The sequence below is a fragment of the Gorilla gorilla genome, chromosome 9, assembly GCF_029281585.2.
Source record: "Gorilla gorilla gorilla isolate KB3781 chromosome 9, NHGRI_mGorGor1-v2.1_pri, whole genome shotgun sequence".
Taxonomy (NCBI): domain Eukaryota; kingdom Metazoa; phylum Chordata; class Mammalia; order Primates; family Hominidae; genus Gorilla; species Gorilla gorilla.
In genome coordinates this window covers 129,016,748-129,043,409 of record NC_073233.2, presented here as the reverse complement: position 1 = coordinate 129,043,409, position 26,662 = coordinate 129,016,748, and the positions used below count along the sequence as shown (strand labels likewise).

At 38.7% G+C, this 26,662-nt stretch overlaps 1 protein-coding gene across 5 annotated transcripts in view; it reads right to left on the bottom strand.

Moving 5' to 3' along the window:
* Nucleotides 1-26,662, bottom strand: part of LOC101149677 (tubulin-specific chaperone cofactor E-like protein) — a 166,364-nt gene that overhangs the window by 89,690 nt on the left and 50,012 nt on the right. For 2 of the 5 annotated variants that reach the window (XM_019037643.4, XM_055356139.2), the window contains one exon: nucleotides 9,899-13,865. The exons of the other annotated variants lie outside the window; for them this stretch is intronic. In XM_019037643.4, the coding sequence (XP_018893188.1) occupies nucleotides 13,547-13,865 (319 nt within the window). In that variant the 3' untranslated portion in view covers nucleotides 9,899-13,546. Of the gene's footprint in view, nucleotides 1-9,898; nucleotides 13,866-26,662 lie in introns of those variants that run through there. 5 annotated transcript variants of the gene reach the window in all.

The window sequence follows — 26,662 nt, the reverse complement described above, 5'->3', positions numbered from 1 at the left end:
TAGACACGATCTTCCACAAGGGAAATCTCAAACTGTGGCCTGGAAACCTTCCCTAACACCCAGTGAGGGTCACTGGAGGCAGAGGGGGGAGATAAACCCCTTCTGATAAAAAATTTGCAGTAAGTAAATAGTTTAAAAGGCATGTGAATAAGAGGAAAACGCGCTCGGTTACATGCTTCCAAGCATCCAGCAGATGTGGAATGAGCAAAACTGGCTAAGGCATAAGCTAAATCTACTATTCAAAATGTTTAAATGGAATTTATTAAGAAAGAAGTAACTTGACTGTAGCAGGAAAAAAAACTCTTCTGTACATCAATGGGAATTTAAAAATTACTGCAAATTTTCTCTGACCAGACATTTAAATGCCAACTGTACAAAAGAAATATAATTCTGGGTTTAAGCATGTTGTCTTAAAATGGACAAGAGTGCTTGGCGAGCTAAATTTTTTTAGTTTAAATTACTCCGTGTTTTTCCAAAAACCTGTGATAATTCAGTAGGTTTCCCACATTGTTTATTCTCTCACTGGTATTATGAATCCTCCACACATATTTACTTACAGATGTTAAATGACTGCTTCTTTCCAAATGACTCACATTTATTTATTTTTCTTTGGATTCTAGGAGTGCTTAGAATGGCGTATATTTATATAACAGAAAAGCTAGTTTCTTGGGTGCCTATTTAAAATAAAATTAAGTTCAAATCAAAGACTCATTACAGAAGGATTCTCTTTGTCCAGCCTCAGGTTTTAGTCCAGTAGTCAACCTAAATGTCTTGAAGCAAAATCGCTGGCTGTGTTTTAATTAACTTCTGGTGGCATACTAATTGCTTTCTTCCTTTTTCATGCATTCTAGGATATTTATATCTCAGCCCTTTTGACCCATGTTGGATGCTCCATCCTTCTCGAGACAGGACTGCTGCTCGGATAAATGCCATCTGGGCATAACCAGATACACAAGATGGTGGCATACATTAATTAGAATGCCTTTGAGAATCCGGCTGCAAGGGAACACCAGGTGCGTGGGGAGACACCAGGCTGGCTTATCACTTTGGGAAGCTGGTCAGTGAGTGTGTGTTCTGGTGTACACCCAGTGGTCACAGATTGACAAATGACAAAAATCTCTTTTCATGCTGTGTCAGCAGGAGGACTTATTTTGTTGAAAGTGTGAGGTGAGCAAAGATTTTGACAAGATTTAGATGTGGGGTACGGTGGGGGTGGGTTGGAGCTAGTTACCCAAGATAACTGTGCTTTATACAAAAAAAATGGCAGAAGTTGATGCTGTTTTATAAGCAAGAGGAAAGACAGCTCAAACAAAATAAAAAAATACAGTCCTCTAAAATCAAGTAGAATGGGTTTTATTTTGTTTTTGTGTTGTTTTCTTAGGTTTTGTATACCTTTTTCTGTGGAACAGATGGTCAGATGGGAGCTACTTTGAAATGATGCAGTTATTGGCTATGGCAGACTGGGAGATGCGCCACTCAGACCCCCGTACAACAGAGATGTGAGAAGCACAGTTGGCCAACAGCCTCCAGCCCTCAGTGCCTTCAGGCTCAGCCCCAGTGCTGAAACCCAGGACACACTCTTCATGGGGCAGCCCTCCGCCAATGACCGGGCAAGGTCAGGCTACACAGTGTATCACTTTCCACTCAAAGCAGGACTCCCCGAATGGGCAGTTTTTGCTCTGGAGAGCCCTGTTGAATGACAAGGACTTGGTCAGGCACTCAAGGGAAGCAGCTCTATTATGCCAATATCAAGGCCTACCTGGGAAAAACATACATATATGTGGGTGTATATATATGTATGTATATATAATAAATTATATATACATACATATATATTATACATATGATTTATCATATACACATGTACACACATATGTACATACAGGTATTTTATATACCTATTTTATATACCTAGCCTCATTTGGAGGCCATCTGGGTAGATGCCTCCAAAGATTTATTTCTCAAAACTTCTGATCCTTTAGACACATCCTACTCCACACCATCAGGAGTTAAAATTTCTCCCAGCACAGAAAGACAGTAGAGAGGACTTTCCCCCACAAGACAACAGTTGCTCTCTTCAAAAGCTGCTCCCACCTTCTCTCCTGAATGCCAGGCGTATAATCTGGGCTAAGCTGCCGCATAACCCAGCCAGAGACATGCTGGGCCTGACAGGAGTCTAAAGGGACTGTGCCCACGAAGGTGCTGCAGGTGCAAAGCGCCAGCACACACTGGTAGGGATGAGGGGAGGGCATACCCAGGGGGCTGGATTCTGAGGCTGCTCTATCAAGGAGGCTGGGCTGTAAGATAGAACGAGAGAGAGTTTGTTGACTTAGGGGCACTCTCTAGAGCTACAGACTTCAACGTGGTGTCAAGAGCACAAGGGGATGGTGCAAACTCACTCCTAGAGAAGCTTCTAGAAGCCTGGAAGAAATGATGGCTCACACTGAGCAAGGTTCAAATGCCTGAATTACCATGGCAGATGGCCGAAGAAGGGACCAAAAGGCTCACAGATGTTTGCATGGTGGAACAGATATATTATGTGACTCTGCTAGGCCCACTGGACAATCATGTTCCATGAAGGCCAGAGGGCAGACGCACCAGCCACCAAAGCCAGCAGGAATATACTGGAAAGGGAGGCACCAGCATCACTAAGCAGCTCAGTAGTGGCTCCCTAATGCCAGCCAAGGCTAATGCCAGGAAAGGTGATCACGGAACTTGGCTCTGACAGCAACGGAGATGATGGGTCCATGAAGAAATACAAGCCAGGTGACATCACTCTACTGTGTGAAGCCAGGGATGTTGGGGGGCAGTCATAATTTTTATAATGACCAAGAAGATCAGAGGGGCAGCCAAGGGGCCTGATTCTTAAAGAGTCAAGGACATGCTTAATAGAGCACAGTATCCAAGGGGCAAAGCAGATGGGCAGCCAACGAAAGCACGATTTCCTCTGTATAATAATATAAAAGAGCAAGGGCCGGGCACGGTGGCTCACACCTGTAATCCCAGCACTTTGGGAGGTCAAGGCAGGCAGATCACCTGAGGTCAGGAGTTCAAGACCAGCCTGGCCAACATGGTGAAACCCTATCTCTACTAAAAATACAAAAATTAGCTGGGCGTGGTGGTGTGCCTGGAATCGCGGCTTCTCAGGAGGCTGAGGCAGGATAATTGCTTGAACCTGGGAGGTGGAGGTTGCAGTGAGCCGAGATCTCCCCACTGGACTCCAGCCTGGGCAACAGAGCGAGACTCTGTCTCAAAAATAATAATAATAATCATCATCATCATCATAATAATCATAATAGCAGGAATGGTTGAGAAAGGTGGAGAACAGTGGTACCAATAAAAAACCATGGTCCCTGCTTGGTTTCTGGATCTGAGTCAGTTTTCAAATCTGGAATCTGTAAACTGAAAAGGTAACAGGTCCCCAAAGGGAAGGACCCTGCAAAACCATGGCAAATATGGTAATTTTCCCAATCTGTCCCCAAAAAGACCTTTGGCCATTTACACAAGTGACCATAGACTGAGGGAAGGAGAATGCCTAGATATTTTGAGGACTGTTATAGAAGGAGTTTGAGTTAATAATGATACCCAAAGACCCTGTTAAAGTGGGAACACATAGGGCTCAGGGAATAAAAGGAATCCTAGAAAAGCTTACAGTAGGTTTACAGGGTCTGCAGACCCCCTGGATGTTATTTTCCCAGTCCCAAGATATTACAATAAAATTAAGCTCAAATCAAAGATTCACCTAGAGAAGGATTCTGTTTGTCCAGCCTTTATTAAGGTTTTAGTCCAGCAGTGAACCTAAATGTCTTGAAGCAAAATCGTTGGCTCTGTTTTAATAAACTGCTAGAGGCATACTAATTGCTTTCTTTTTCCATGCACTCTAGGATATTTATATCTCAGCTCTTTTGACCCACATTTGATGCTCCATCCTTCTCGAGGCAAGACTGCTGCTGGTATAAATGCCATCTGGGCATAACCAGATACACAAGATGGCGGCATACATGAATTAGAATGTCTTTGAGAATCTGGCTGTGAGAGAACATCAGGTGTGGGGAGAGACCAAGCTGACTTATCATTTGTTGGATTGGGAAGCTGGTCGGTGAGTGTGTATAATTGGGATTGATGTATTAATACTTGGCACATTGGGTCTTTAGCCTATTGAGTAACAACTGTCATAGTAAGGAAGGCAAGTGGAAATCTCTGACACTCCCTCCCCCTACTCTGGCTAAAGTAGTAATATAAAAGAATATTGCATCCTGGGCTGTGGGGAGAATGGTAAACATTAGTGTCACTCTTAAAGAAAAGGGGTGGTGGACTCTATCATATCTTTATTGAACTGGCCAGGATGGATCCTAGAGAATGGCTATGGACCACCCCAAGTTCAACCAAGTGGTAGTACGAATCACAGCTGCTGTGCTTCAGATACGTGATATGTGGCCATTCATTTCACAAATGCATTTTGTTTTCCTGTTTGAATCAGGTATAAGGGTCAAAAATAGTTCACATCTTATGGAACAGACAGCAATATATATATATGTATATTTCTAGCTTAGCCCCAGGGCTATAAGTCTCCCACCTTCTTTCATATTATAATGCAAAGAGATCTGAGCCATCTGGGTACTACAGAACATCACCTTGATTCACTGCATTGACAACATCAACAGACTGGGCACCATGGGCAAGAGATGGCCAGCAGGCTAGATGCCTTGGTAACACACAGGTGCTCCAGAAGGTGCAAGATATATCCTACAAAGATTCAGGGATGCTATTTCAGTAAAGTTGTAAGGAATCCAGTGGCCAGGAACATGCTGGGACAACTCCTCCAAAGGAAAAGGCAAATTGCTGCATCTTGTAGCCTGTCTACAAAGAAATTCTTTGTTCTTTGTCAGCTTCTTCGGGTTCTGCAGGCTACATTTTCCAAACTCAGAGAAATTGCCTCAGGTGATATGAAATTAAGCCACTTTTGTGTTGGTTTGAGAACATAAAAGAATTCCATTGCAGCTCCAGGCTACTATGCAAGCAGCTCTGCTGCTTGGGTCATGCGTTCAGTAGGTCCTTTGATGTGTTTGGTGGAAAAAGATGAAATGTGGAGTTTATTGTAAACCCCAGTGGAAGAACTACCACACGGGCCCCTGGAGTTCCGGAGCAAGGTCATGCCATCTGCGGCAAAGAATTACACACCTGAAAATCAGCTCTCTCACGGGACTAGGCCGTGTGATGGAATATTTGTCCAAGAGACAGTGGTCATGTATCCAGAACTTCCCATGAAGACCTAGGCCTTGTTGGACCCATCAAGTCATGAAGTCAGGTGGACCCAATCTAGCATAAGATGGAAATGACATATCTGGGACCAGTCATGAGTAAGATGCCTGAGTAGGTAGTCCAGACTCCATGTCACCTGACATAGTTGTGTCAGTACCTGCTCCCCAACCAGATCACACATATGGCTATATGTGGGAAGGTGAATATGACAAGATGAAGGAGGAGGAAGAAGCCTAAGCCTGGTGCACGGATGGACTCAATTGGTGTGTGTGTGCAAGCCTAAAGCAGACACTGGCTGGCTACATGACAGCTTCATGCGAGTGGCCTTGAAAGACAATGATAAGAGAACATCCTTTCAATGTGTGGCGCTTTGGGTGATATACCTTGTCATGCATTTTGTGTCAAAGGAGAAAGAGTTCTGCGGTTAGAATATGTACAAACTCGTAGGCAGTGGTGAATGACGTAGCTGGCTGGACAAGGGCCCAGAAAGAAAAAGATGGGAAAATCAGTGACAAAGGGGCCTGGATAGACAGATGAGGGTGGACATGAAGTGTGAAGATCTTTGTGTCATATATTATCACCCACCAGAAAACATCCACTACAAAAGAGGAACTAAACAACCAAGTCAACAAAATGACTCGGCCAGTTGATGTTAAGCAGTCTTCGTCAGTGTTGGTCCAATGGGCGTGTGTATAAAGTGGCAACAGCAGCAGGGTTGGAGGTTATGCATGGGACAAATAGCAAGAATTTCCATTTAGCAAGGCTGGCCTAGCTACCATGGTCTCTGAAATGTTCAACCTGTTAACCTGCTAATAATGGAGACCAAGGCTGAAACCCCAATATGTTACTGTTGGGAAGACCAATTGGCCATTTGGTGGCAAAATAACCACATTGGACCCCTTTCATCCTGGAAGGGTCAGCACTTCCTTTCCACAGGGATAGAGCCATATTCTGGACATGAGTATGCCTTTCTTGCCCAGGGGCCTCAGCCAGCACCACTAATGGGAGACTTGCAGAATGCCTGATCCATAAGCATAGAATTCCATCAAAATAGCATCTGATAAGGAACCTGCTTTATAGAAAAGGAAGTGTGGGTGTGAGCCCATGGCCATGGGATTCACTGGTTGGAGTAGCGATAGTATGAGCAGAAGATGCCAGCCTAGGTGAGAATTGAAGTAAATTGCTTAAGGAGTAGGTGAAGCACCACCTTGAAGACAATATTGTGCAAGGATGAGGTGCTATTCTCCAGGATACTGTGTACACAGTGAGTCGGAGACCTTTGTAGGGTGCTGTGTCCCCAGTAATACGAAGACTACATGGATCCAGGAACCAAGGTGTGAAGGCAGGAGTGGCCCTACTTGCCATTACTCCCAGTGATTACTGGGGGACTTTGTGCTCCCCAACCCCTCATCTCTGGCCTATGCAGTTTGAAGTCCTGGTTCCTCAAGAGGGTACATTCTCACCAGGGGACATGGCAAGAGTCCCGATGAATGATAAGCTATGGCTGTAATGCTGCCTGGACACACTGGGCTCCTTGTGTGCAAAGACTAGCAGGCAAGAACATGAACCATCATCTCATTAGGAGTAGTTGACTCTGATCAGCAGGAGGAGGCAGGGCTATTGTTATACATCGGGTTCAAGGGATAACATATGGAACTCAGGTGACCAATTTTGGTGCCTCTTGGTACTCCCTTACCCAATTAGGACTGTGATGGACAAGTGTAGCAACCCTAGTCCAAGCAGCATATTGTTACCAAGGACTCAGACTATAAGGAATTAAGGGTTGATTAAGGTTTGAGTGAAACCACCAGGTAAGCCACTGAGACCAGAGAGACAAAAGCCAAGGGGTTACAATGGACAGCGGAAGAGGGAGAGAGTGGGTACCAGTTGTCACTCTGAAATCAACTGCAGTGACAGGGGTTTTAGGCCATTTTCCTAGCCTCCCTCTTCTAAGTTTCCTCTCAGATAGAGAGGCCCACCAGAGCCCTAGAGGAGCTGCTGTTGATCATGGATGGAAAATCGGATCTACACATTGCATGGAGTGGACCGTGGCAGACACTAAGTTGCACAACTCAGATCCACCCTCAGAAAAGGGATGATTTCCAGCTACAAGGTGTACGGTTAGCCGACAGCTTCCAACTATTGGCTCCTTTAGCATCTCTATCAGTGTTCAAGCTGAGATTATGTTCTTGAAGCATTCCCAAATCAATGATTGAGAAAAGCATTGGTAAAGGGCCCTGACCATTTCTGGCCAAGGCAGGACTTATCTAATGGAAAATCTTTGCTCCAGAGCATCCTATTGGGCTGACTGATTTAGGTCTGTAGCATGGTCTGATGGTCCATCATGCTCAACTCTACTTCTTCCCCTGTTCCTTCACAGGTGTTACTCCCCAGCAAATTTTCTGCACTCCCAACTCCACCTTAGCATCTGCTTCCTGGACAACAGAATCTGTGACATTGGTGTCTTTGATAAATTTACAAGCCCTCTACAACTGTTTTGCTTCATTGTATGATCTACCATGGAGTCCAGATAGTTCTGTAATGCAGATGTTTCTACCACTTATCCACTGATTGAATAATGTCTAACCTCCTAGATCTAGCTCATTAAGGTGATTACATCTAAGGCTATACTTACATTCTCCCTGAAAATGGTAATGTTGTCCATAACAGGATCCTCAAAATGCATGAGGTAATGGAAAAATGAAATTTAAATTTAAAGCAAACAAAATTTTAACACAACCAAGACAGTTCCTATTGTCCTAGTTGTATTCCCTAACAATGGAATAAAGCTTACATCTGCCCTCAAATGTATCAAATATTTCAGAAAACATTTTTCTCTTTAGTCTGTATCATTTGATGTCTGCTTCCCCTAGTCTCATTCTTATTTATTTAACACCTTAATTGTGTTACTTAGGTGACTAAGAAGCATTCAAGGATGACAAGTCGGAATGATCTGATGAAATGAAATTGCATTGTCTTTTTTTTTTTAGAGAGATCTAGATCTTGCAGACCATAACAGAAAAGCTGTCTCCTCTATTTTTAAAGTAATATTTATATTCTTTACAAGGCTCTCTCTTGAATTTTGAGGAGGAACAGTAGCGTGACTGCCTCATCCTTTCCAATAACAAAACCTTTGATAATGGCTCCTGGAACATTAGATTATTGTTTTTCCTCAATAAACGCCCATTTTAAGTTCACTTGGAACATTATGCCTCCTTGATAAAAGTCTGAGTTGAAACTGAGTGATCTCTCTCACCTTTGGCTATCTGCTGAAACCAGTTTTAGGGCTCTAGAATGTCCCGAGGTTAAAAAATAAATCATCAGTCTCTTTGGGTCACATTACTTGTTCATTTATTATTGTGAGTAACACCCATCCTGTGTCCAATATGGCATTTCAGAGAAGGGAGGGCAACAGGTATGTCCCAACCACAATTTCACAATTCTGGAAAACAGAGGGCAAATTCCAGTCTGGATCTACAGCTATCAGCCACATCAGTGATTCTGTTACAGAGCCAATCAATTTAGTAAATGGATATTGAGGACATGTCATTTTAGTTTTTCCATGAAAAGGAAGACTAACAATAAAGGTGTGTGCTGGGGAACTTTAGCAGTCAGCACTACAGTACAGCTGTCAGTGCATGGGTTCTGCAACCAAACTGCTTGGGTTTGCATCCTGGTCTTGTCATTTACCAGCCATGTGACTTTTGGTATTACTTAACCTATCTGTGCATCAACTTCCTCACTAGTAAGAAAATGGAGATAAGAGTGTCGACCTCATAGGGTTGTTGTAAAGACCAAACAGGAACTTCTTTTCCAGAGAAGAACTGAAAGAGAAATGTGACTTCAGAAGTCCACCTTCTTGTTTTAAATGCATTCTAATAACTAGAGGAAGTCACAGCATTTTCCAGTCCAATAGTTATTGGATGTCTTCATACATGTCTACTTTGCAGGAACTCAAAAGAAGCTCATACTAAATAGTAATTAAATAAAATGTAGCACAGAGGCTTAAATTACAATTCTTTGAAATTTGAATAGCAGGCAGAAATAATCTTAAACAGGTCATGATACTTATGTATTTCTGAGGCATTGAAAGAGAAGTGAATGGACTCTGTCTCTTAAATACAGATATAAAGTACAGTCCTTAGACTTTAATCCTTGGTGCAAGGTTAATTCATAATGGCTTACCAAGAAATTATTGATAAGCAAGCAGGGTTCAAATGTACAAAATTCTAATACTTATAAAAAACTATTTTTCTAAGGAAAAAAGCAGCCCCTGAATAAGAACTGGCAAATTTTAATTTCAACAAATGAGATTTTTCAATCTTACTCATAAAAGGTGATGCCAAATATCTCGAGAGGGTTTATCCTCAAAGGATAAAAAAGGAGTATAAACAGCACGTCAGAAGTATAAGATTTTGCTAACAGAAAAGCCATAACACGTTTCTTATGAATCTTTGTTTTGTAGTTTTCAACTCTGGCAAAATTCCAATTAAATTTGTCAAAATGGTCAGACTTTTACTAGTTTGGGCCAATCCTCCAGAGAACTCAACCACAGAACCAATGAACCTTTTTAGCTATATAAAAATAAACACATACCTTGACCCCACACTCCAGAAAAAAAATCAGAACACAAAGATAAAATGGACTTGAATTTTAATTTTTTTAAAGATTATCTATATATATATTAATAAAAAGTGCAAAGAATAGACCTTCATGTTTAAATTATATTCTAAATAAAATATATATATATGTATATATATTTCCATTAACTGCGGGAGACAACTGGCAAGTAAAGAGCCTGAGAGAGTCCAGTCCCTCTCCACCACTACAATGGACATATATTTCAAGGAAGCACCTATGAAAAATAGTAGAGTGTTCACAACACATCTGGTAACACAGCTTCTGGGTGTTCTTGAGAGCAGTTTGTTTGCATTTTCAATCTGACATGAAATGAAGGGAAAAATCAAATTCACAAACCGAAATGACATTACTTAGAACAATCTAGTATTCTGTATTCATGTTTTACATGCCCTAGAGCCTAGCATTTTCATGTAGCAAGCTACACTCACATGTGCGTTAAGCCGCGCACCTCAAATGGTGATCAGCTCTTAGTGCAAGTGCTCTCGGAACATCTGGTTAGAACTGAATTTTCCTTTCTTTAAAAATAAGCAAAATCTTTAAAAACAACACTGTAGCATTCAGCCCTGTTATACCTAGCTCAAGTTATATTTTGGCCTTAATATTAACTGAGAAGTCTTAATAACAAGGGGCTTATACTATCTGCTGCTTTCTTACGTATTTATGGCAATGCTGGCAAAAGGCTGCAAAAACTTGATAATAAAAAAGATATGTGACTCTGGATTTTTTCCATTAAAGCAATCTAGGATATTTCAACAATTCAAATTCAAAAATTGGTTTCTACTGTGGCTTTAGCAGCCATTCACCCACATGTAGAAAGGATCCCTTGGTTTTGATTTGGTTTTCTTTATTACTCTTTTCCTTTTTCATAACTAGAAATAATTCCTATTTTAGAAAAGGTATGTTCTATACATTGTGCCTGTAGCAACATATCAGTAATACTGGCGATGACAGCATTTTGCCTCATAATGTCAATACTATGCTCTCACTGAATCTGGACAAAGTCAATATTAAAATACAGATAAGCTGCAGACAATCAATTAGGTATAACATGTAAACTCAAAGGTCCATGGCCTCTTCTCTCCTTCTTTTAGTTCTGTTATAAAAATAATTTTGGTTACAAGTGTCTACACAGCACCAATTTTATTTCAAAAGCAGCATCTTTTCTTAGCCACCCAAATGAATCTATAAGTACACATGCTCAAATAGCCTTTTTCATTAACTTCTGTTCTGTAACTCAGACCAGTAATTGTATTACATTTTTCTCTTAATCAAAAATTATTCAGCAATTATTAAAACCATCAATTACAATGCCCTAAAAATACCCACATCCGCTGAATTAAATGAGAAGCTCCCTTTACATGCAACTGTATAATAAAAGAATTATGTCCGCAGTTGATAAACACTGTGTTCTGTAATAACAGAAGAAACAGGTCTCTAATAGTAAAAAAGCATTTCATAAAACTTTGCCATATATAAAATATCTTATTAATTGTGACCATTCCACTTATGATTAAAGCATAACATAAGTGTTTGTTCTGCCTTCTGCTGTGGGACAGTCCAGGGTCACACAACTTCAAAAAATAAGAACGCATCTGTTTCCCAGGCTGACAAAAGCAAAGGGCTCAATTACACTTTTTCTCTCTCAAACTCATCTGCACTCATGCGTACATACACAAAGCACCTACAGTTTCAATCTTCATGACACTGTTGCCATACTTTTTTCCTACTTCCAAAAATCTGTCAGGAAAATGTGTTTGCAAAATAATTATTCTTGTCTATACCCAGCCTGGATCTCCATTGCTCATTTTTATGATTTTGAAAGATAAAGTCTGCAGCAGAAGGAGAATAGGCCTTACTCGTCTTTCTCAAACCCTTTGGTTTCCACCTTTAATGTTACACTGAATGTAGATTTGACTCAGTAGGCCTGGGTCAAAGGCTTTACAGATAGCAAACCTGAAGTGCATTAAGAGAATAAACATCTGCCACATGGCACAGGAAAATTTAAAAAGTAGCATTAATAAACACAACTCCTCATACATGAAGAATTTACAAGTCACCTAAAAATTTCATAAAAAAATTAAATTTGTAGGAGGGGTAGAATTATGTAACAAAGGTCAAAAGGTCAAATGCAATCAGATAATAACTGCATTCTTTGAAAAATACTTCACTTACACACTTTCTGCCCCGGTTATGCTAAGTATCTCTCAAGTCTCCCATCTGTAAACATGGTGGACCGAGAAAAATACACATTAAAGAAAGGGATTACATCTGATTAACAAAGGAATAGAAGAACAAACAAAAAGATTTCCAAGCAGGTAAGGAACTAGCTTTTACAGAAAAGTGCTTTAAATGTGCTTCTGCAAAAAATATGACTTGGAGGCAATTGTAAAGTTTTGACACTTACACTTTACTCATAGATTGGGCAGTTATACTTCTATGAGGCAACTAAATTGAAATGTAAAACAAAAGAACTGTTCAATTATGACATCACAAAGTCCCAGGGAAAACCTGGGAATAAAATCTCCCTTTGATTAATGTTTCCCACTTTTAATGCAAAGTGCAAGAGCAAGGGCTTCCAATGGATGACACAGGTGGGAAAGTCATAAGCTCTTCCCCCACATCCCCCAACTTCATTCCCCACACACACCACAGATAGTTTATGAGCTAATTCTCAACTCTCCTGGTGCACGTATCCAGGACTCTATTGAATTATTTATGAAGTCAGGCCTCAATTCCCAATAGTTTAAAGTAATGAAAAAGAAAGATATGAGGAAATACATTCAATAAGCAAAAATAAAAGAACTCTGGAATCTGACATATTTCATGTTACGAAAGTAATGGCTGACATAATGTACAGGGACATTAAAAGTGAGTTAGTAACATACAAAGAGATCAGACTGTTCTGCCGGTGCTTCCAGAATAACTGCAAGTTTTCCTGGAGTTTTCATTCTACATCTACTCTTTTTCGAGGTTCTAACAGGGTTATAGCTTCTTACTGCGTACCTGAGATTAGAATCAGGTTGAAAAATGCTTAAAACACTTTCAATTATTTCAAAAGGGAGAAATGAGAACAAAAAAATCACCCAGGTTGAGAAATAAGAATTATGAACAGAACAAAACTATTAGGTAAACCACACGTCAAAAAGAAAAAAAAAATGGAACTGAACCAAAAAAGCCAAGGAGGGAGGGTAGCAGAAGGAAGAACTGGGAGAGAGAAGTTCTGGCCCTTCCTGTGAAGATTCCTTGTCACCCTGTTTAAAATCTCTATGAGACCCTTCTAAGGGGCTACAGTGTTCATGTTATCTTCACAAGTTCACCCAACAGTAATGATAACCAAGTGGCAGGCAAATCCCAGTGAACACAGTAAGAAGTCGGTGATTTCTTTGTCATCTTTCCTTAGAGAGGGCACATACACTGGAAGTGTGGCCAATTCCGCTGGCTGACCCAAATCAATCTGTGGTAGAAAACACCCAAAAATGGCCCCCTACTCACTCCAGGGGGAAAAATATACAAAATCCTTCCCAAACCTAAACAGAACAAAACAAAACAAAAACAACCTTCTCCCTCCTAAAGAAAACCACATTAAAAACAAATGCCCTGCAACAAGTCCTTATGTGTATGTTTTTCACAAGGCTGGTAGAGGTTATTTTGTTTTGGATTCCACGTAAATTTTATCTCCATCCCTAATGCCAAAGGAATGCAATGCCCGAGAGCTGTACTTCATTTCCTCTGGGCCAAAGGGTGCTTCATGGTCAAAATAGTAGAGAAGCATGTTGCTTGTGGGTAATTGTACTAGAGTTTTTAACTGTTTCTTTAGCTCTGCCACTGTTTGGTCCAGACGAATGCTCATTTCTTCCACCTGATCGTTAAAGTGGACTTCTACTTTTGCACTGCTCTGGGGTCTTAGGTCCACTTCTGCCAAAGGCTCCAACTTCCCATATTTAGTGATCAGTTCATGATACCTAGAAGGATTAAAAACAACAACACTGTCAGCTTAAACTACTAGCACATGTACTGTGGACTTCTTCCCAACTACAGATAAACAATATTACTAGGCTCAACATCTTTAAAAAATCTTATTCTATCACATGACTCCTATGGACTCTGTGATCTAATATGAGTGCCCTAGGGAGGCCACAGTAAAACTGGGGAATCATTTTTCCTGAAGATGGTTACTATGTCTACTGTTAATCAATTATTACATAAGAACAGGCTTAGGAAAAAAATGGAACCTAGAAAAGTAGACACTATAAAGACAATAGAAGTTCAATCTCTCTGTAGAACTTGCTTTCTTGGGTGTCATCATCAAGAAGGGCAGGTATCTAGGCATGTACCCCTTGGGAACAGATGGAAAGATGGAAGGAGGCCAGCAGTTTCTGAGGCCTGGAGAAGCCATAACTTATAAACAAAAACATGTAGTTCTTTGTTACTAATTAACCAAGCTCTTTCAGAGATGCCTTGTTTGAATGTTCCAATCTAATTTCAGGTGTAATACACAGAATTTATGGAAGCATTAAGAATACATTCTTGGAAAAAAGTGGTAAATAAGGGATACATGTTTCTTGATCAAGGAAGGAATACAAAGCAAAAGATACCAAGAGGAAAGTGAATTACAGAGATGAGAATAGGGCCCACAAAGTCATGTTTCCCATAGAGAAAATCTTGTCTGCACTGCCAGCCCGGGAGGATCTAGATCTGATTTTATCAAAGACACTTACAAGTTTCCTACGTACCAGAAAGGGAAAAAATGCTGAAAAAAATTAATATTAGTTTTATTAAAACCAAGATACAACGAAGTCACTTCAATTAAGGATCAGAATACAAGTCACATAAAATTATCCCCCTACTTCCTCCACACCACTTTCAGCTTTAACTCAGTTAAAATCAGTGTCATAATAAGGTTTGTGGGTGCATTAAACATACAGTAAGACCACTGTGGCCAGGTGTGGTGGCTCACACCTACAATCCTAGCACCTTGGGAAGCCCAAGGGGAAGAATCACTTGAGCCCAGGAGTGTGACCAGCATGGACAACATAGCAAGACCCCACCTCTTAAAAGAAAAAAGAAAAAAGAAAGATTGCTGTGCTTAGAGATGGAAGTAATCATTTCCAATAAGTGGAATAACAGGGAATAGTAAAAATAGCCCTGGCTCTGTCTTCAGGGTCTTGACTCCATTTTATAATTAGCTGTGTGACTTGGCAACTCACTGTCTTTTTGGATCTCAATTTCCTCATTAGTAAAATTAGGAATAATTTCTGCCCTTCCTACTGTATAAGACAGTCATAAGAACCAAATAAAATAACAAATGAGTAAACACTTTGTAAATTCTATGTTCATAAACAAATAAAATATTTACATTATATTACTGCTGCTCTGAAGCTTATTTTAAAGCACACACAACCATTAAAAAATATAAGATTGCCAGGCATGGTGGCTCATGCCTGTAATCCCAGCACTTTGGGAGGCCAAGGTGGGCAGATCACGAGGTCAGGAGTTCAAGACCAGCCTGGTCAACATGGTGAAACCCTGTCTCTACTAAGAACACAAAAAATTAGCCAGGGGTGGTGGTGCGCGCCTGTAGTCCCAGCTACTCAGGAGGCGGAGGCAGAAGAATCGCTTGAACCCGGGAGGTGGAAGTTGCAGTGAGCTGAGATTGTGCCACTGCACTCCAGCCTGGGTGACAGAGTGAGACTCCATCTTAGAAAAATAATAATAATTATTATTATAATTATATATATATGCATATATATATACACGTACACATATATATGCATATATATATATACACGTACATATATATATATATATATATATGATTGAAATCTACTTAGGTGGGACTTCAGGATGTAAGGATTTTAGCAAAGGCAAATAAAACAAAACAAAGCAAAACAAACAAAGACAAAGCTGCCAGGACTTGAAATTTTCCAAGGCTCTAAACTGAAAAGGTAAGATGATTCAAAGTCTAGGGGTATCTTTTCCCCACCCCATATCCTAGTATATGCCTTCAAATAACTGAAACTAGGTCATGAAAATTTAACAAAATCTCAGAAAAGACAGCAGAACCCAGTGGTCAAATAAGAACTGAACCCAACTCTAGAGATGTTTTACCTTCAGACTATGGAAAAGTAAAATTGTAATACCCTAGCTCTCAAATTTTCCCTAGGAGTAACAAAAGAAACAATGTCAAAGTGGACAAAGAGAATTTACTCATACTACATTTCAACAAAGAGATGACATGAAGACAAGTGACCACTTCAAGCACAAGCAAGATGATGAGACACAAAATGGCAACTGAGCGCATATCACAGCAAAAAGAATAAAGGAGAGGAACACATAATAAGTAAAAGACAGAGGCAGAACTCAATTTGAAAGAAAACACAACTGAAGAAAAAGAAAACACTCCACAAAACTCAAAAGTCTAGAAATTAATAAGTACTTGAATATAAAAACCAGCACTCAAAGACAAATGATAAACTGCAGAATGAGATGAAAATGGAGACTGCAGAGCTAAAGAAACAAACTGAGGAGCAAAACACCACCACCACAGACCCAAATAAATGAATCAGAAAGAATGGCCCAAAATTATTATACCTAACCTAGTGCTTTGGTTTGAATGTGCTCCCCCTCACCAAGCTCATGTGCTGGCAACCCAGTGCAACAGTGCTGACAGGGGGCACCTTTTAGAGGCAACTAGATCACAAGGGCTCTGCCTTCATGAACAGATTAACGCTGTTATAGAGGGAGTCCGCCAGTTATCCTGGTAAAAGTGAGTTCAGCCCTCTCTTGCTCTCTTGTCCTTCCTCCTTCCGTCATGGGATGATACAGTAGAAAAGCCACAGCCAGATGCTGGCACCCTGATATTGGACTTTCTAGCCTGCAGAACTGAGAAATAAATTTATTTTCTTTATAAATTACCAAGTCTGTGGTATTGTTATAGCAACACAAAATGAACTAAGGCACCAAGTTTTTTTTCAGAAATAAATTTAACAAGCAGATATTCTAAAATGAGAAATAAGAAACAGAGCACCATGAGTCCTTCTGGTAAAAAACAAAAACAAAACCAAAACCCCACTACTCAACAATGAGATTAAAGAACTAGAGATAAGCCCTGAATCTAAATATAAAACTAAAACATAGTAACAACTGTATACTCCTAGACTCATTTATACTTGACATTATAGCCAATTGAATTAATCTCAACCATAAACATATTTGTACACAAAATTATGACCTACATTCAGAAATTAGCCTACCTTCCATAAACGGGCAAATACATCTAAAAATTAAATGACCTATAAATTCAGACACTCTGAAGTCTCAGTTTTCTCAAAATCAATAGGTTCAAAAATAATTGCCACTCCCCAACTGTGTTCTCTTCTAGTCTTTCGTATCTCAGTAAGTGGCACTGGAAACTATCTAATTATCCTAGCCAGAAAGTGAACAGTCATTCTTATTTCTTTCTCTCCTATCTCTTCTCCAATTCAATCAATTCAATCAATTACCACATTCAATCAATTACCACATTCCACTCATTATCTTCCTACGTATCCCATGAATCTATCTGCATTTCTCTTGTTCACCCACCTCACAAATTCAGGCCACTATAATTAATAACCTAGATTGCTACAATTTTTTGTGGCTGCATAAACTAGATGAGCTTTCTCAATATCTGTTTCAACCTCCTCCTGGTAGGCCTTCCTGTACTACCAAGACTGAAAAACTGAAAAATACATTTCCCACACTCTCTTGCCAATGAGATTTAGCTTCTATCAGTCACAGCCCTGGAGAGAGGCAGTAGATCTAGTAGATAGAGTGTGGAAACAGTTTGGGTAGAGGCTTCCAAATGACTAGATCACACAGTTCAAGCAGTCTGTTTCTAGAGTCAAGGACCCCAGCAGCAGCTTGCTGATCTCCAGATCACAGCTAAAGTGGTGTGATCAGCACCAGGGACAGCAGCTTGCTGATTTTCCCTTTCCCTGATTCCTTACAAAGGTGAGCAGTGCCCTTGGTGGGCCAGTTCCATGGTACCACTCTAGAGTCAATCCTAGAGAGGAGGCCTAAGTCTGCTCCTCCAGCCCTTCCACAGATTTTGTAAGCACTTTATTCACTGTATGAAATCCCTTTCTTCTTAAAATAGCTGATGGCTTTCCATGACCTCAGGGTGGCTTCTTAAAATAGCTAATGGCTTTCCATGACCTCAGGGTGGCCCCAAGACAATCCTTGTCTTTATGATAGCCACAGGGTTTGTTATAAAGCACAAATTGTATCACATCACTCCTCTACTTAAAATCACGTAACACCCATCAAAATAAAGTCCTAACTCTTCAACATGATTGTGGTAAGCAGAATTTTGGCTCCCGTATCTGGGTAGGCCTAATCTAATCATATGAGCCTTCAAAAACAGAGTTTTTCCAACTAGTAGCAAAAGAGGAAGTCAGAGAGACTCAAAGCACCAGAACCTCACACACCATTGCTGGTTTGAAGATGGCACACATGAAAAGTATAAGAAAGAAGAGAATTCTGCCACCATTCTGACTGTACCTGCAAAGAGATTCTCCTCCAGAGCCTCTGATATAGAAAACAGCCCTGCAGACACATTGATTTTGGCCTTGTGAGACCCTAAGCAGAGAACCCAGCTGAGTCACACTGTGCCCAGTCTTCTGTCCCACAGGACTGTGAAATACTAAGTAGGCATTGCTTTAAGCCATTAAGTTTATAGTAATGTGTTATAGCAGCAATAGAAAACGAATACAATAAGCATAAAAAGCCCTCCACGATCTGGTTCCTTCATAACTTTTCAACCTTATTTTGTGTCATCACCATTACCATTTTCTGCACCTTCCTTTCCACTTGTTTAAATCTTAAAATCAATGTTTATTTATTAATTTATAGGTAAGGCCAGCAGACTTTTATAGATGGGTTAGGCTTTGGATGTGGGCTCTGAGAAATATTCACCATTAAATACAAAAGAAGAAAGAGTACTAGAGTTGTGATTTACTATACATACATATATATATATATGTTCCCTTAAAAGTTACATAAATAAAAATCATGGTTTCAAGATAATCTGTTTTCTCCCAATTTTCTTATTTTCCACTTATCTTTAAGCAGGAAAGATTAGTAAATATAAGAAATCATGATTTTACAAAATATCCGGTAAATTTGAGAAAGCAATTCTCTCCTAGTCTTTCAGCTTATATATTTTATTCATTATCCAAAAGTCCATCCAAACTGAACTATACTGCATGCATTGCATGCCTGAGCTTTTCTTAGCATTAGTTCCAATGTCTTCCTGAAGTATACTCTGAAGAGGTAGATGGTTTCTGCTGACTAAGCATTCTCTGAAATTAATGATTTTGATTTATATTCTACCAATCAGTATCTTCATCTGACCATTAACAAGTATTTAATATTCATAAGCCCCACTTCTGAAGTGTGCAAAGTGTTATAAACCTACTTTGGAAAATATTACCGATAAGGATGTATTACAATCATCAAATGCTAAAATGTAAAGTATGCCGTATTTGTGTTCAGAAGTTCTCTGGTCCATTCCACCATGACCTTCTAACAGAAAATGGCCAATCACAAGTAAAACAAAATTTACTACAAACAGCATAAAGGCCAGCATAACCACGTGGGCAACTGAGAGTGATAAATGGAAACCAAATGCTAGCTGCAACCTTGTGAAGAATACCACCCACAAGCAAACTGGTGTGTTTTTTCCCCCTTCTTATTAAATAAAAACACCCACTGAGAGAAAAGCTTCTTTCAACCTTAGGGGTCTTTGAATCATAAGCAGTTAGAAATCAGGCTACCAGCAGTGTGGGGTTGAAGGTGATACTAACAAAGAGGGGAACAGAGAATGAAGCCATCTGTGGTGGAACCAGGCTAGCTCTACTCCCAGTGCAAATAAGCAAGCCTTCATACACTCAGGTCCTGGTCCATGGCACACCTGTCTAACGTTACATAACAGCAGATTTTAGTAGCACGGTGGTCATTTTTAGGAGAGGTATGCCTGTTTCTCCATCTTGCCAATCCTCACTCTTGATTGCCAAGACCTGGGGGCATTTCCTCAATCACAATTCAGTCTCATGTACTCCAGAATAGGAAGATGTGGTACACTGTTTGAAAAAGACTACAGGTTCCTGCCATATGTCTTAGTCTGTGTTTCTATTTATTATAAAACCTAAAACAAACATTAATTTTTTCTCAGGTTTGATTAGCCTTATAAACGATCCTAACTAAATAAAACAAAGAGTATATATTTTACATAATTTTTAGGAAATTGTAAAATGAAACTTTGTCTAGAATCAGGGACTTTCCAATGGCAGAAGGCATTCAGATTTGGACATCAAATCTCCAAATTCACAATCTTTAGGAGTATCCTAGAGAAAAATAAGGGGATTTACATTTTGTGCAGGTGGCTACGCAACAATGGGATCATAAATATCCCAGAAATAGTCTATTTATCCCTTACAACTGTCTAGAGGTGTATTCATGGGTAGCTTACATAGTAGTCTCAAGTTAACAATTCTGTTAATCTATCATTCCTCAAATGCAGACACACATTGAATCAACCGAAGTCTTTACTCTAGGTAATGCTATATTACTTCAAAATAAATCCCTAATACATACATCTCTCTCTTTAAGAAATGTAACAAACAAAACATGAAAAATCCCAGATGGTTCACTTGGTTAAACCAAATCTTGAAGTTTAATTAACTAAAAGAAAAATACGGCCAGGCATGGTGGCTCACACCTGTAATCCCAGCACTTTCAGAGGTCAAGGTGGGTGGACTGCCTGAGGTCAAGAGTTTGTGACCAGTCTGGCCAACATGGTGAAACCCCGTCTCTAGTAAAAATACAAAAAAAATAGCCAGACGTGGTGGTGTGCGCCTGTAATCCCACCTACTCAGGAAGCTAAGGCAGGGGAATTGCTTGAACCGGGGAGGTGGAGGTTGCAGTGAGCCGAGATTGCACCACTGCACTCCAGCCTGGGTGACAGACTGAGACTCCGTCTCAAAAAAAACAAAACATTTATTGAGTTTGTTTCCCAAGGCATTGGGAGGGATTCAAAAGTACATTCAAAACATCTTCCGACTGCTGTTATCTAATGTCTCTTGCTATAGTATGCTTTCTCACTTTTGATGTGGCATCATATCCTGGGACATCAAAGAAACCTCCTTAACATTCTACAACTGGGACTTGACAACCTACTCAAGGTTTTCTCAAGGTCACCAACATTCCACTTATTAAAACACATAAGCATCACATTTTATAGGTAGGAGGAATCTTAGAAACCATCTATTACATACTTTACAGATGTAAAAATTGAGACCCAGTTTGTTAACCCAAAGCCTCACAGCTAGTGAAAGGAAGGGTGGAGATTAGAACTCAGGTGTTATTCTGAGACTATCTATCACTGTTTTAGTTTCATCATCTTAGTGGTTTGCTGCAATAATAAATACTGTTCTAGAAATTATTTTCTCATTCCTACATTTCAAATGTCCCCATTCAATCTCTCTTCAAGGGTTCTCATTTCTCTTATTATCACCTACACTTGGGGAGTCCTAAAAATTCACTCCTGGACTCTCTTTTCTTTTTATGAGTTCCATCACAGAGCTCATTCTCCTACTTACCTGAAGCCATAGATGTTTCCCACTTGTCTTCCCCAAATATCTGCATTTCACCTACCTCCAGAATTATTTAATGTCACCTTTCACACATATAGCAAAGTATCTTGAAGTGAATTTAGTATTTTCCATTTAGTTTTTCAACAGAGCTTAAGTCATGGAACTACATTTGTTTCAACTATTTCTTAAATTCAAGTGCTATCAAAAATCATCTAGTAATGGATAAACAGAATGTGATCTATTCATATGATAGAATACCATACAGCAGTTAAAAGAATGATTTTAATCCACATTTATCAACATGATGCACTTTTGCTCCAAACATAGAGTAAAAATTGATAAAATGTAAAAGGCTGAAATCTAAGAAGATATAGCCAGTCTCAAAAATGATAAGCATCTCCATGGACCAGAAACTGAACAGAAATACAAATCATAGAACTAAAACTACAAGACCTCCAGGCTAGAAATCTAGAGCAGCAGAAGCAGTAAGGAGTTCAGGTCATACAAGGCAAAGGAGACGGAATGTGCTTCATGGGAGGCAGGGGAACTATAGACAGGTTCCCTGCTTGAAGTAGGGGTAGAATTGAGTGATGAGAGGCTGTGCATGAAATGAGGATGAAAAAAAGAAAACTCCTGCAGGTCCACTGCCTAAGGCTACCTTTGGAGAGCAATGGTTCTAATAAGTAAAAGAATAAAAAGATAGCTCCACCACCAGGAACTGAATTAAATCACTTGGTGCTTAAGACTAGGAATATGCACTAGCTCTGTAATTACTGCAGGACAGGTTCTCCAAATTCCATTATAAGAGCTGGTTCTGGACCAGGAGTTAGGGGAGCTGCTTAGAGGCAAATGCAAAACCATTAGACAGGGAGAGACGAGCTCCAGCAGAAAGACGTAACAATCCAAAATGCATATGTATCTAAAAACAGATATGTACACAAAAAATAATGAAGCAAAAACTGGTAGAACAACAAATAAAAATAAACAAATTCACAATTATTGCTGGAGAAATCAATACTCCTCTCAGTAATTGATAAAACCGGCAGACAGAAAACTGTTAATGATATAAAAGACCTGAATAACATTAACAACTTGACCTGGTATTTATAAAACATGCCCACCAACAATATCAGAATACACATTTTTTTCTACTGCATATGAGATACTGACCAAGAAAGACCATATTCTAAACCAGAAAAGTACCTCAAATATACCACAACAGACTTTAAAAGAATTGAAATAGTACAAAGTACGTTCTCTAACTATAATGAAATTATACTGGAAATAATTAACAGAAAGATGACGAAAATCCCTGGAAAGATAAGGAAAATATCTGGAAAATAAACAACATACTTGTAAATAACCCAATGAGTCAAAGAGGAAGTCACAAGATAAATTAGAAAATATCTGAATTCAATGAAAATTAAAATATAACAAATCCCAATTACAGAATGTATTTAAAGCAGCACTTAAAGGAAAATTTATAGAATTAAATATTATAATAGAAAAGAACAGTCTCAAATCAATGATCGATGCTTAAAAAAACTATAAAAAGATGAGCAAATTAAATCCAAAGCAACAAGAAGGAAGAAATAAAGATATGAGCAGAAATCAATGAAATATAGAAAATAAAACAGAGAAAACTCATAACACCCAAAGCTGGTTCTTTAAAAAGGTTTGCAAATTTGATAAACCTCTAGCTGGACTGATTAAGAAAAGATGATGCCAAAATTGGCACTATAAGAGGGAACATCACCACAGACCACATAGACATTAAAGGCTTATGATAAGCAAATACTATGAAAAACTTTATGCCCATAAATTCAACAAGCATAATTAAATGGATGAATTCCTTCAAAAATACAAACTACTAAAGCTCACTCAAGAAGAAACAGATAACTTGAATCATGCTATATGTCCATTAAATAAATTTAATTCATAGTTAAAACCTCCAGCAAAGAAAACACCAGGCTCAGATGGCTTCACTGATAAATTCTACAAAATATTTTAGAAGAAAATAACACTGTTCTACACAAACTCTTCCAGAAAAAAAGGAAAGAACACTCATAAATGAGGCCAGCACTACCCTGATATCAAAATAAGACAAAGACATTATAAGAAAATTACAGACCAATATCCCTTATAAGCATAAACACAAAAATCCTTAACAAAATATTAGCAAATCAAATTCACCAACATATAAAAAAGATACTACATCATAACCAAGTGGGATTTATCTTGGGAATTCAAGGCTGGTTAAAAGTGCAATTAATATAATTCACTATATTGATACATCAAGTAAGAAAAATGGTATAGACTTTTCAATAGATGCAGAAGAAGCATTTGAATAAATTCAGCACCCATTCATGATAAAAGCTCCAGCAAACTTGGAATAGGAAATGTCCTTAATCAAATAAAGGTCATGAACAAAAAAACCTATAGCTAACATCACTTTTAGTGGTGTAATGAATGATTTTTTCCTAAACAGGGAAAAAGGCTAGGTGTTTGCCATGACTACTCCTATTCCGATATTATATTGGAGGTCCAAGTCAGTGTAATAAGGTCCAAAAAACAACAAAAATGTAAAAAGTCATACTGGTTGGAAAAGAAGACATACACTGTGCTAAGTAACAGACAATATGACTGTCTACAATTTATTAAAAATCTACTAGAATTAATAAATAAATTTAGCAAGGCTGTAGAATACAGTCAATTACAAATACCAATTGTAATTCTATGCCTAGCAGTGAACAACTGAATTTGAAATTTTAAAACAGTACTACTTATAACAGGACCAAGATACATGAAATCCTTAAATAAAACGTAGCAAAATATGTGCAGAATCCTTATGTGGAAAATACACAACACCATTTTTTTAAAAAATACTTAAATAAATGGAAAGAGATACTGGGTTCATGGACAGGAAGACTCAGTATTATTAAGATGTAAATTCTGGACACATTATTCTATAAATTCAACACAATGCTAATCAAAATCCCAGAAGAATGTTTCATAGACTTCAACGAGCATATCCTAATATTTATATGTAAGGCAAGGAATTAGAACAGCTTAAATCATGCTGAAAAAGATCAAAGTTGGAGGACCCACACTACCTTAATTGAACAGTTACCATAAGGCTATAGTAATCAAGATGGTGTGGTACTGGCAAAAGGACACAGACATGGGTCAATAAACACAGAATACAGAAATACGGGCCACCTATATGATTAGTTTATTTCTGACAAAGGTATAAAATCAATTCAATAGAAAAAGGATAGTCTTACCAGTGAATATTGCTGGAGTAACTGGCACCCATACGCCAAAACAAAACACTTAATCCGTATCCTACCCCATACAGGAAAATGAACTGTACCATATAAGCTAGGTGTGTAGTAGACTATACTATCTAAGTTTATGTAAGTACACTTTATGATGTTCACATGACAAAATCGCCTAATGATGCATTTCTCAGAATGTATCCCTGTCATTAACCAACACATGACTGTACTTAGGTGTAAATCTGATAAAAGATGTATAGGACTTGTACGTTGAAAATTACAAAATGCTAGTGGAAGAAATCAGAGAAGGTCTAGACAGAGAGACATACTGTATTCATGCACTGGAAGATCTCACATACTAAAAATATTAACCTTCCCCAAACTCATCTATAAGTTTAATAAAATTCCTGTCAAAACTCCAGCAAAGTTTTCTTGCAGACAGAGACTAAATTAGTCCAAAATTTATATGGAAAGGCAAAGGCCCTAAAATAGCTAAAACAATCTTGAAGAATAAAGTGTGAGGAATCATTCAACATGATGCCTCAGCTTCTCCCAACACTAAGCTTTTCTCAACAGATTTAGGTTGAGGTTCATTTTTTTTGCCTATAGTGATCCAGTTGCTTCAGCACTGTCCATTGAAAAAGCTGTCTTTTCCCCATTGCATTGCTTTTCTACCTTTTTCAGAAATCAGGAAAGTATATTTGTTTTGGTGTATTTCTGGTTTTCTTTTCTGTTCCATTGATCTGTATGTTTGTGACCAGTATCACAATCTCTTGATTACTGTGACTATATAGTAAGCTTTAATTCATGTTGAATGAGGTCCTCCAGACACACACAATAAAATGCACAGAACTTAAAACATACACACGCACTTGTGTGTATGTTATAGTTCTCACACAAGTGAGTGTGTGTGTGTATGTTTTAGTTTGAGAAGTCTCGGTAAGATCACTGGACAATATCCACATTAAGATTCTGGTTGTGATACTGTACTGTGGTTCTGCAAAATTTTACAATTGAGGGAAACTAGGTAAAGGGTACATGGGATCTTGCTGTATTCTTTCTTGCAACTGCATGTGAATCTACAATTATCTCAATAAAAATTTCAATTAAAAAGAGACTACATACATGATTCCATTTATCCGACATTCTGGAAAAATCAAAACAGCAGGGACAGAAAACGGATCAGTGGTGGCCAGAGGGTAGGAGTCAGGGAGAAGGGTTGAGGAGTATGAGATTTTTTTGGATGATGGAACTGTTCTATATTTTGATTATATTGGTGGTTCTATGACTGTAGTGTTTGTCAAAATTCAGGAATGTACACTAAAAGGGGTAAAATTTATGTCACATACTTCAATCAATCTGACTTTAAACAAAGGACACTACTAAAAGATAGTCATTAGCAGGGCTGATTAAGAAAAAATGGAAAGGCAGAAATAGACATTATTATGAATAAAAAGAGATGAATATTGATATAGTACATTTTTAAAATCACAAAGACCCTCAACACAGAATGCTATTGAAGATCTATGGTTAAATGAAAAAGACAAGATAGAGTACAGAATGTATTGTTTTGTGACCACTTGTGTACAAAAATTACGCACAAAATAGCGATGGAAACTATAACAAGAAAATAGTATCAGTGGCTGCCCAGGGGCCAAATACTTGAGTAGCTACTAAGGATACAAATGGGAAGAAGACTTACTTTGTGGTATACATCCTTTTTAAAATTTCCAATCAGGTTCCATGTGGAAGTATTGCCCATCCAAATGAAAATTAAATATAACAATTCAAAAATTAAAACACCTACCCCCAAATCGTGACTATTAAATTTTAAATCTGAATGAAACA